This window comes from Leuciscus leuciscus, assembly GCF_965113295.1.
Source record: "Leuciscus leuciscus genome assembly, chromosome: 16".
Taxonomy (NCBI): domain Eukaryota; kingdom Metazoa; phylum Chordata; class Actinopteri; order Cypriniformes; family Leuciscidae; genus Leuciscus; species Leuciscus leuciscus.
Genome location: NC_138740.1, coordinates 24,604,134 through 24,616,951, shown reverse-complemented (window position 1 = coordinate 24,616,951; position 12,818 = coordinate 24,604,134). Strand labels below are relative to the sequence as shown.

At 38.0% G+C, this 12,818-nt stretch overlaps 1 protein-coding gene across 6 annotated transcripts in view; it reads left to right on the top strand.

Moving 5' to 3' along the window:
* Positions 1-12,818, top strand: part of LOC309478342 (5-hydroxytryptamine receptor 4) — a 33,645-nt gene that overhangs the window by 17,012 nt on the left and 3,815 nt on the right. For 5 of the 6 annotated variants that reach the window (XM_082141963.1, XM_082141962.1, XM_082141966.1 and 2 more), the window contains 2 exons: positions 898-1,448; positions 4,280-5,540. In XM_082141963.1, coding sequence (XP_081998089.1) covers positions 898-1,448; positions 4,280-4,385 — 657 coding nt within the window. In that variant the 3' untranslated portion in view covers positions 4,386-5,540. Of the gene's footprint in view, positions 1-897; positions 1,449-4,279; positions 5,541-12,818 lie in introns of those variants that run through there. The other variant, XM_082141967.1, reaches the window with a different exon arrangement.

Below are 12,818 nucleotides of genomic sequence, written 5' to 3'. Positions count from 1 at the left end.
ACTTTTACATTGATAAAAAAAAAACATGCAGTACTGTGCAAAAGTCTTAGAAACCTTCATGCAAAGCTACCTGAAAAACTATGCGCAAGTGTACCTGGACAAAAGCCATTTTAAACGCAAGGGGTCGTTACACCATATATTGATTTGAATTAGTTAATAGAAGTTAAATCATAAATAAATTCAATTTATGATTTTATTTTTGAAAGCATTCTCACTTTACAGCATTTTAACTATGATTAGACTTCTGTAATCACTCTCTCTAAAAAGTATTGCATTGTATCACTAATTACACCAGATCAACCTCAGTCAGTTTTTAAAATTGCATAATGTATTCTTGAACTGACTAAAGTATTTAAAGGAAGAAGGTTACATCAAAAACATACATTTTAAAATTAGATATTCAATTTAGATGTCAAATCCACTACTGTTTTATAAAGAACTGTTCTATACAGTATTTAATGCAATAACATAAGAAGTAACTAAATTACTGAAAAATTAAGAGTAATCTATTACTTTACTTTTTTATTGGAAAAGTAATAAATTAGAGTAATTAATTACTTAGTAATGAATTATACCCAACACTGCTTATGAAGGATCATGTGACACTGAAGACTGGAGCAATGGTTTCTGAAAATTCAGCTTTGCCATCACAGGAACAAATTACACTGTATCCATTTTTTATACAGTACATTATAATGTTGTGATGCTTAAATTCATATGTAGCATTTAAAATGATTGATTTTAATCTTTAGTGTTTTTTTAAAAATGTATTCAGACAAAATATTATAGAATTGTTATTTTATGTTATTGACCATGAAAATAATGATCAGTTATTGGTATCAGCCAGAGTTTTAATATCGATGCATACTTAATTGTTTTTTCATTAAAATTTTCCAGATCGAACAAAGAAAATTCAACTCTTCCCGCAATTCAACTTGTGTGTTCATGGTGAACCGACCCTATGCCCTGGTGTGTTCAGCCGTGGCCTTCTATGTGCCTCTGGTCCTGATGGTTCTCGCCTATCAGCGAATCTACATCACTGCTATGGGTCATGCTCGGCGAATCGGATCTCTGCATCGGGCCGGCTCGGCCCCTTCTTCAACTTACCCTAACCACGATCAGCCAGGCTCCAGTCGCATTAAGAATGAAACCAAGGCGGCCAAGACGCTGGCTGTCATTATGGGCTGCTTCTGTCTGTGCTGGGCGCCCTTCTTCATTACCAACGTGGTGGATCCCTTCATTAATTACAGCGTGCCCTGGCAGATGTGGACCGCTTGGCTCTGGTTGGGTTACATCAACTCGGCCTTGAATCCGTTCCTGTATGCTTTTCTGAACCGGGCTTTTCGGAGAGCCTTCCTGAGGATCCTGTGCTGTGGGGATGTGCAGCGGGACTTTAGTCCGAGCAGACAAAACTCAGAGTCTGTCAACGGAACCTCCATTTCTCTCAGGTACAGTTAGTCCCTCTTGAACACTCTGAGCTTTCAGAAATGAGTTCTGGGGAGAAAAGAGATAAATGTAAGAATGTTGGTAAAGTGAGATTTCTGGGTAGACACCCATGCATCATTAAGACCCTTTTCCTTTTTAATTTAGTTTAATTGTTTACACGACAGCGTTTTTAACTAAAAACCGAAAACTTTTTATGCATTTTGACCGTTCGTTTTCACAACGACGTTTTGGAGGCCTAAAAACGCAAACTTTTGAAAACGTTTTTCAAAGTGCATGAATTAGTGAAAACGATGACATCATACACATGCGTATTACGTGTTCAGTCTATAGGAGCGTAGTGTTTCTTTACAAAGTGACATCGCCAACTACTGGCCTGACAGCAGAATACAGCGTTTCTAATAGTTTTCGCAGATCCGTGTGAACGGGATCGTTTTGACAATGGAAAACGCAAAGGAAAAACATTTCCATTTTTAGTACATCGTTGTCGTGTAAACATACCCTTAGTTGTTTGCTAAAGGCCATGAAAAGTAAAAGTGTGTATATATGCACATACAGTATCCACCATTTAAAAATTGGGGTTCTGTAAAATTTACAATTTTAAAAGTTTCAGACTCGCCAAATACAGTAAAACAGTAATATTGTGAAATATTATTACACTTTAAATGAACAATTTTATATTTCAATATATTATTTATAATATATTTTTCCTGAGATGGCAAAGCTGAATTTTCAGCATCATTACTCCAGTCTTTAGTGTCACATGATCCTTCAGAAATCATTCTAATATGCTGATTTGCTGCTCAAAAAAACATTTATTATTATTATCAATGTTGACAACAGTCGTGCTGCTTAGTATTTTTGTGGAAACAGTGACCATTTATTTCAGGATACTTTGATGAAGAGAAAGGAAAAGAGAACAGCATTTATTTGAAATAGAATGTTTTTTTAACAGTGTAATGTCTTTACTGTCACTTTTGATCACTTTTTGTTTTTTAATAATTATATATATTTTTGTTTTTGATGTTAACATGAAATCTTTAGCAGGGGTCTTTGATGGGGCGTCCAATGCTTATCAATTATATTTTAATAATATAACATTTTTCAAAAGTTCTCATCATTTTGCTAAAAGATCATGTGCGATAAACATAATATAATATTAAGTCCTAAGTTGAGCCAGAGTTCAGCTATAATGTTTCATCGTCCCTCCCACAAAATGTAGTAAAATTAAAATGTTATGTGCCAATCTTTCTCATCAATAATGATAACTTTAATGATTTTGTAATGCAAGTATCATAACGTAAATCATAAAATGCAATCCTCAATTCTTTACAATATGTTTATCAAGTCCTTGGCCTGCAAAATGCTGAAGATGATAAAAATGTTAGGAATGATAATAATCTTAGGCTGTGTGCATTATCATGAAAATTATTTTTATAAAACCCATTTAGAAACATGCTAATTCCATACAGCTTTTTACAAGACACTTAAAAATGACATAATCGGCTAGAACACGCTCAGTAACTTTGAAAGTGAAAAGCTGCGTTTAGCCACAAGAGCTGGTAGAATATTCAGCAACAAGTCTTTCCACGTTTCCAGTTGTTTTTCTCCTCAAGGTTTCAGACTGTTTTAAGCGGGCTCTGCCATTACAAAGGCAATTACCCACAGACTCGTTTTGCGTAAGTATAGATGACATCATTGCGGCTCTTGATCAAAACAAAAGCACATGGTTGTGACCGTGGAATATTCATCGTTCTGAAATTTTATGATCTGCGTAAAACAACACAGGCATTTTAAATACACCACTATTTATTTTCCCGTCTTTTATTTGTGCGTTTCTATTATTTGTGTGTGTTTTTCACACCAGGCAAATGAATTACTTCATTGATGTTTTGACCTTTTTGATTTTGGAAGGCCAGTACTCTGAATGTCTACGCTCAGTGGTTTGCCGTCTCGTCCTAGCAAAATAGCCTACTTCGTTTTATGCACCAATATAATGGGTGGATCCTTATGATTTGCTTTGTTACAATGATGTTTTGAGGAATTATTCACCATTTTATTACTTTTAAGTGGCTCTAGACAAATAGTGATGTTTAGTTTGCATGAGTAGTCTCTTTTTTATTATTATTTTAGTGTGGTGCAAAGCCCCTGCCCAGTATCACAGTCACCAACTCAGTACTACACTTCCCAGTATCCTTCATGCTCACCACCTGCACACACTCCTCAATCATCTGCACCTGCGAGCCGTCACACTCATCAGCACTCCCTATATCAGCAGTCAACCTCCTCACCATTGATGTCTGGTCTCATCTACGCATAAGGCTTGTTCAACATCATGCAGCGCTGCGCAGAACGATTGGCAGCTGACTAGAAGCAGTGCATGCTGGTTAGACATTTTGTTTGACTTGAGACAGTGCCGACGCCACGTGACTGTGACGTATGCCATCAAAGTACCGTGAGAGCGGTTCGAGAGCAGCCGTCTGATTCATTCTGTGCAGCTTCTCCAGAGCGGCTGCACAAGCTCTGATGACGACACAGCTGTTCCGCGATTGGCCGGATTCACAGCATGAAAACGATCATGTGTTTCGTGTTTATTCTAAAACCTTTAGGTCCACTAATGCTCGCAAATCTGTTTTTTATAATAGTAAAACCTCTTTTCATGTAGTCGCTATGTTATATTGTGTCATGTTTATCAAAATAAAAAATAACTGATAAAATTTAGACCCCCACTACAAACAGACGCTGTATTAAGCAATAGGTCTACATAAAGTATTGAATGACAATGTCTCTGAAACATCTGTGTATTTGACAAATATTGCATTTTATTTCACTTCAGCGTCACTACGGGAAGCAGAAAGTGTCTGACTTCACGTCTCCATTTTCAGCTCCTCCCAGCCTGCAAGCGGCAACTCCTGCCGATCGGTTACATCCAGCCGCAGTAGATGTCGAACACACCTATAGACACTCACCTGTGTTCGCCATCACATTGTTCCAGTCGCCAGTATCTGTCATCTGTCTTCAGTCTACAACGACTCTCCTCCCCATCATCTGCTACCCGTTCAGTCATCTGTAAAGACATCAAGAGTACCATTACTCATCCAGCTAAGTTAACTACAAACTATCTGACTGCAGTTATACTCACCATTGTCACTCTCCTACTCATGCTTCCTGTTGCATCTGCAACTGGAAACATCTGCATTACGCTACTTACCTGTGTTGTCTCCTGTATCTGTGACAGAAGACCAGACCACTTTATACTGAGAACAATGAGCATTCTCTTCAATCCTATTAACCCCGCTGATTGGCTGATCTCCCATTTCCAAGATGGCCACCGGATCAAGGATTATGTAGAGGAGTTCCTCAAGCTTTCTCATCAGGTAACCTGGAACGATGACACCCTTAAGACCGCTGTGGGTGTGTGGTTCTTCCCTTACAATTGGTGAGGTTGATGAAGACACAACCACCACTCAGCCACAGTCACCCTTGTCCACTTCAGCCAAGATGGCCGCCACGCCCCGATGCTTCAGCCAAGATGGCCGCTGCGCCCAAGTCTTCAGCCAAGATGGCCACCACACCCGAGTCTTCAGCCAGTGTGCCAGCCATAGAGTCTGTTCCCATGAGAGAAGTTCACCAGTCTGTTCCCGTGAGGGAAATTCCTGAGCCCGTTCCAGTCCCCAAGCTCAGCCCAGTGCTTGTTTCAGTCCCCGAGCTCAGCCCAAAGCCTGCTCCAGAATCCTCGCCAGCCCATGAACCTATAGCTCCTCCCAAGATTTTTTTATTTATTTTTTGCTATATGTCCACGGGCATAGTGGCCGAGCCAGACTTCCTTGGCGAGGTCACGAAGGACGATCCACCATGACTTCCTAAGCTGCCAGCACCTACCTGGGTTGCTGGTGCCATCCTGGAGGTATCCCTATCACCTGACACCACTCCAGGATGCACAATCCTACCATGCTGGATGGAATCCATTTTGAGCGAGGTTGCGCTTTCCCGGGAGGGGGAAGTACTGTCACAGTCAACAGCTCAGTCACCCTCAGCACTACACTTCCCAGTATCCTTCATGCTCACCACCTGCACACACTCCTCAATCATCTGCACCTACATCAGCACTGTATATCAGCTGTCAATCTCCTCACCAGTGATGTCTGGTATCGTCTACACAGAAGCTCACCTGATCTACTGTACCTGATCTACTCTACTGTACCTGATCTGATCTACTCAACTCACCTAATCTACTCACCTTGTTCCAGTCTCCAGTATCCGTCTTCTGTCTGCAATGACTCTACTCCTCCATGTCCGCTACACGTTCAGTTGTCTGGAAAGACATCAAGAGTACTATTACTCATCGAGCTAAGTTAACAACAAACTATCTGGCTGCAAATTCCTGCAAATAAACATCTGTATTCCGCCACTTACCTGTGTTGTCTCCTTCTGTATCTGTGACACCCAGTCATGTGGTGTTTAAAAAAAAAAGTCTTTTAAGTCCTATTTTGCTGTACATTAACAGTTTAATATTCACAATATTTAAATTCACTTAACGGTTTACATTTTGTAATATATTTAGAAATAGTAATAATATTTTAATTGTATTTCCTGCATTTGGTGACAGAACTATATTTTGCTGAGTTGCTGTCACAGCTTACCCCGAGGCATCTGACACTTCACCCCACATCTGCCATTTTGGGGGTAAAAAGTTAATTTAATAATTCATAGCTAATTTGATGTTAATTTAATAAATGTCATTAGCAAAATAAATTCAGCAACATGTTTATATATCTGCCATGTTTCTGTCACATAACAAGTTTGCTCTAAATATGTTTTAAGATAATAAAAAAAACACCACTAAAGAGGAGGTTTGATTTGAATATGGGCTGGTATATTTAGCTAGTACATTTTGTTAAACTATGTTGGATTTAAATATGTTGAAAATTTTATTTTATTTTTTCAAATGCTTGATCACCTAAAATAGTTAATTCCTGTGTATGTCAAAAAAGGTCTAAGAGGATGTTTCTGAAGGAAAAATCATCATTGGTTCTCAGATTTATCCCCACTGAAATTTAGTCCCCTGATGATATTATTTTATCCAAATTAATAGTAAACATTGGGCTCGTTTAATTGCTTTAACATCCCTGCTTGTTCCAGTGTTTCGTGAGCTATAACTATAAGGATTTAGAGTTACACTTTGTCTCTTTTGTGAGGGGCTGCTACAGAATCTGTCCTTGTGCAACATGAGCAAATATGGAGCGTGAAGTGAGGTTTTTGTCTGAAAGCCACAGCCTTGATGCCCGCATGAAGTATTTTCATGCTGCATTTTTCCCACTTTGTTCATTATCAGACTGATGATTGGCGATGCAGAAAAGGTGTCAGAAAACGCATATCTCTCTGCTTCTGTTTCCATAGAGACTTCTCTAATGGCCACCATCCAGCAAACCTTATCTGTCAATCACAGCCTTTCATATTTACCATTATTCTAGCCTACACATTTTTTTCTCAAGCGTTTCGGAGGTATGCCTGGAATGTGACGTTCTCCCAAACGAAGAACATTTGGGCGGCTTAGCGCTATATAGCCATGCGGTTTAAGTCCGCTCTCTGCTCATGCGGAGGGCTTTGAGTTGAGCTTTCTGAATCCGCTCAGTAGCAGCCGGACTCACGTTTCGCTCGGTGTGACTGAAAAAACTTCACGTTTGTGAGAGGAACTTTGGACCTTTGGCTCAGTCAGAACCAGGTGCCACAAAAGCTTGTGGGTTTCCAAGAAATAATAATGCAGGACTGTGTCCAAAACTTTTTCAGAAAGATATGTACGTTAACAATAAGTTTGAAGGTAAACTTCACACTCTGAACTCAGCGTTCAGATTCAGCCAAGGTCAAATCAAACCCTCCACACAGCTGTGAAACTCAAAGCCAAGAAATAAAAGCAAACCATATGAGAGAATGTTTTATTGCAACTCTTCAATTTAATAAGGAGTGTGATTCAGGAATGAGCGTTCTCTTGCTGATATTTCTTTTAATAGAAGCTGAGATGAAGATGGTCACATGTTTTATGGTCCTATCTTAGATTAAGGACATTGTTGTTATTGCTATTCCTATAAAAATTCCCATTAGATTTTGGTCTGGTTAATGGCTCAATAGAGAGAAATTTAATTTGATGTGGCCCTGCACCCTGACACCGCTTTTATTCAGAGATGGACAGACCTGTCTCAACACATTTTTTTAAAACGCATCCACCCTGGGACTGCAGCCATTTTGAAGCTAACTCTGCCTTGTGATGAATTTGGCACTGCAGAAAAGGCCTTAAATATTGAATAACTGTTAATTTCTGCCATTAAGATCTCAGACACTTGGAGTGGGTTAACAGGAGCAATGGGTTAATGGGTCTGATTGATTTTACAATGTACTTTACAAGCCTTTCCTGCTTGCCGGAGCAGTTTTTATTTCAGATTGATCCCAGACGTGGCAGTTTTAGCAACCTATATAAATAATGGTGGGCAAACCTCCGTGCCATGTTTAAAAGAGGGCATTTATTTGTTATTATTACTAATTAGCTTGCAGTTTTAAACTAATTGACTATATATAACAAATTATAAAATGTGCTGGAATATTGCTGTAATCTTGGATTGACTTTCACCATTGAGCATCTGTCTAAATTGTTAGACAGTCCAAAATATAATCTTTTCCTCACCCTAATGTCTTTCCAAAGTTTTCAAATTTTCTTTATTCCATATCAGTGTTGCTATTTTTAACAAAAACTTTTAAAAGTCATTTTTGGTAATTAAAATGTAAAAAATTTAAATATTAGATGAAAAACTTATCTTGAAAACCCTTGATCACCATTAACTTTTATTCTATGGAAAATAGTTTGAACATCCTACTAAACATCTCCTTTTTGTTTTCCATGCAAGAAAGTCACACAGGAACAACAAGAGGGTGAGTAAATGATGACAGAATAAAATGTTTTGGGTGAACTATCCCTTTAAAGATATCCAGCCTTAAAGACCACTTATTAATTTAATTGTTGCTCTGAAAACTGTTAAATGAGATGAGTTTGTAAAAAATAATTAGATAATCACTGGTAACTACAGGCAGCAACCTGAACACATTTTATTTTTACCGTTTCTCTTGTGAAGATTAAAAAAATGTTCGGACTGAGCATTTGAGAAATCCACTATAATCCACTGCTAAAAATGATGTTTCCATGTTTGGTCAAAACTGCACCACTTTCACTCTCAGCTGCACCAAATCCTTGTGCTTCAGGTTAATGTCAGGTCAGGCTATGAGCTGGTCATCAGACTAATGGATAGGGTCTTGCATGCATATCTATTTTAAATAGTTTGCCCCATGGTTTTAAAAAATGTGGACAGGGAGTCACATTGATTTTTTTTTAACGCTCTCTATTTCTGGGCCTGTCACTTTTTTCCCCATGACATTTCACATTTTTTGTCTCATTTCTTAATTTTGAGCATTAATATGTTGTTTATTTTAGATTTGAAAGTGCTGTTAAGTACAATTGTAGTTTGTACAGGGGCCCAGAGGTTTGTCCTCCTGGTATCCGTGTGAAAAAATTGTTTTGACATTTATGTTTTTCTTGTTTTAAGGTCAATGGCAGTCCAGAGGGTTTGTAACGCTGGTGTCCATGTGAACATATAGATCCAATTTGTCAGGGATGATTATTTAAATATAAAAGTGCAACAGATTTGGCTGGGCAGAATTTCAGTATGGCCTCTTTTGTAATTTTCATTGACAGTATTGAAAATATTTAGTTTTGAATCATTTCTTTCCCATGCAGAATGTGCACGGATTACTCAAGGCCTTATAGATTCTAACAAGAAATCCGTATCCTCTTATGATTTGATTTGTTACAGATGTTTGGGAGGTTTTTTAAATGATCATACTGCGATGTGGTTATGTTTGATTTGGAAATCAAAAGGAAGGTTTGTTTGGTTAGATATATCAGTATACATTCCCTGGACCTTTCTTTTTTTTTTTTTGACCACCCGTACTGCCTGTTTTATCTTTAGCAAAGTTCACAGTTAGAACAATGCGGTTTGCTGTCAAAGTAAACTTGTGTGCTCAGTTTCAAGTCACACTTTGATACAAATCATTATTATTGTATGCCAAAAAGATTATTAAAAACTAAAAATCATGAAATAACTTACACCGGTGAGGAAGTGCAGAAGAAAGAATCAGGGATAATGTTAAATGTCTGATTTATATGTCAGGCACAGTTACAGACTAATTACTACATTTAGACTTAATTACTTTAAAAGCAGAAGGTTGAGAGATGTTAACGGATATTCCTCTTCTCTGGCACTAATTGGTTTGTGCAGTTACTTATTGGATTTAATTTGCCAATATACAATTCCCAATCAATATCTACAAATAATAGAGGACAATGTTGCTCAGTTAATGTACAGTTAGCCGGTCATTATCACAGAATAAACCCTGCTGGGGTAATTAGGATGCAAAAGAGGAACGGAGGACATTAAATATTAGTTCTGCTGAGAATAGTAAGATTTGAATTTAGGTACAGTCACATTAGCAAGTGAGCAAGAAAAGGACCATTGTTAATAGTGTAGGTATGATGCTCTGCTCACACAGAAGTCACTTTCAAACCAAATTCGTGTGACCAACTTGAACATCAGCTGTATCTGCGTGGGAACTTTTTCGCCCTCACGCAAAACTCCCAGTTGTGCGAATTCCAATTGGAATGACTGGATTTCGCCCTTGAAATTAGCTGAGCAACGCTAAGGTGCATGCCCACTATAGTGGCAAAACTCCACTCAGTGCCGCTGGCAATGCTATAACGCCTCCGCTTTGGATTGTGTCTATGGCGAGTGTGTACCTCTGTATATGGGGTGCTTAATGTATCGCTACACTATTAACAATGGACCTTCTTTGCCCGCAAAATTCCTTACAAGTTTTGCGGAATTAGAAGAGCAGAAATATCAGCTGACCAATCAGAATAGAAAATTCCAGTGAGCCGCCTAAATACATGTACATTTTTCTCCACTTGTCTTTTATCTTCTCTTCTCCACCCTCATCTTTCTTTTCTCTTCTTATCTGGGAATGTTGAAAGATTTTTCTATAGCTTATAGCTAAGGATAGAAACAAGAAGAGGACAGAGATCAGTCAAAGAAGAAAGCCTTGAGACAGAGAAGCCGCTTTTTTTCTTCTTTTTTTTTTTACAAAAGTTTTCAAAGCCTGGCTGCTGTGTTGTAGGAATCTGTTTTGGCATATGGGGAGAATTATTGGACATTAGGAGTATAATGTAGCTCATAAAAGGGGAAACTCATCTGAACTGGATTACTGATCTTATCAATCTCAGTCTTATTATAGAACAGCTCATGAGAACGGCATGAAAAAAGGTTTCAAGACACGCATGTTGACCTAAAGGGCTCATTGCTTCTTTTGGGACATTAAAGGGTTAGTTAATTTTGTCATTAATTACTAATTACTTTTGGGGGTTTTTACGCAAAAAAAATGTATTCTCGTCAGAAAGCTCTCGGATTTCATCAAAAATACCTTTATTTGTCTTACTGGTTTGGAACGACATAAGGGAATTTGACAGAATTTAAATTTTTGGGTGAACTAACGCTTTAATAATGTTTAGTGCAAACTGCTACTGCTAAATTTATTTAGGGTTAATTTTAAACAGAACTTCTAAAGTTTGACCATCTCGTCAGCAATATAACTTAATAAGTCAATGTATGTCTTGAGAATTTCCCAGAACTTTATGCATTTGGAGACCTTAGCAATGTTCATGTTTTAACACATAACCCACCCTGGTATGCAACATTGTGTACAACTGACAAATAACAATCCTGCTGCATAACGTTAAAAGGCATTCTATGAGTAAAAGTTAAGAAGGTTTTAATATTTGACAGTTGATTCGATAAGAATAATTTGATCAGATTTCACTCTGACATTCAAGGTTAATCTCATTCTCTTGGGCATCATAAGCAAACACATTTACTTCTAATAAATCAGGATTCATTTACAAAACAAATGTATCACTGAGGAAAAAGATTTCCACTCTATTCAAATTGATTGGCTTATTGCATTGTAGAACCTTGTACCAAACCATGTGATCATGAAATGATGTGTATTTTTAGATACGTATACCAGTCTCATATTATTCAGGCAATATAGTGCTTTTGTTGGCAAAAAGAACAGATCATTCGCCCAAAATTCTGTCATTTACCCAACGTCATGTTTTTCAAAACCCATTCACAAGTTGGATTGATTTGGTTCAAGTAAAACTCAGTGATCCAGTCACAGCGATTCTCAAGGTAACAGCTTAGAAGGAAAATATTGTATATAATGACTTAAGTGTCATGTCTGTATCTTTCTTAGCTAATTCCTTATTGCCTCAGAAGATTTGAAATATATTGTAGCAGTCGGATGGACCACTTTTATGGAATTTTATGGTGCATTTCCTTATTGGAACTGGACTGATGTGTCTGCTATTGTATGAAAATTACCTGTGTGAAATTATTTATCTGTCTTATTGTTTTCCATGAAAAATAAAACTAGCATTGGAACATGAGGGTGAGTACCTAATGACAGAATTTTCCTTTTTGTGTGAACTATCCCTCCAAAGTTTGCATTGACTTCTGTTATAAGCTGAGAGGTCAAATCTCAAAAGTCCCATTTTAAGAAGGAAGCAAAGCTGGTTGGAGAGATGAGAAAGTGATTATGAACTTAGTGAGTTTGTGGCTTGTGTGACAGTCAGGCTGAGAATTCCTCAGTCTTACCCTGCCGACCCTCAGCCAAGATTCGCTCGAGTGAAACTCACAAGTCAATCACTCTATACTCCCCTAGCATACTTGAACCCAAAACACATTCTTTCAGCTGTTTCGCTCCACCAAACAGCTGTTATTGTGCTGTATCGTGGTTAAATGAACAACATGCTGAGGACAGAACCCTGTGGAGCCCTGTTCATGCAAGACAAACGGGATGTGACACTCATGCTGTCCATGCTGAAGAGTTTTTTTGTAGAGTGCTCTGCTTAAATGCATGATAATGTATGGATGTGCAGAGAGTGCAAAGTTTCATCCTGGGAAGATCTGCAGTGAGCTCAGGTTCACTGAAACTTGCTGTAGTTGTGAGATAATGCAGATCAAGTGCTAGTTTTAGAGTTTCTGTCCCACATTCTGCTTCTCCATGATGATGGTTTCTTTTTTATCACTGAGCAACAGCGCTAGTCATTCAAATGGAGACGTAGGAACAACTTGAAAGCGGAAGGGACACATAGGTCACAAGGCCTGTGAATATAAGTAGATGTAACATTCGCCAACCAGTGGCAGAAATATATATATTTTTTTTTTGCTTTTAGTTGTGGTCTGATTACTGAAAATGCAAATTGCAGTTTCAAATTT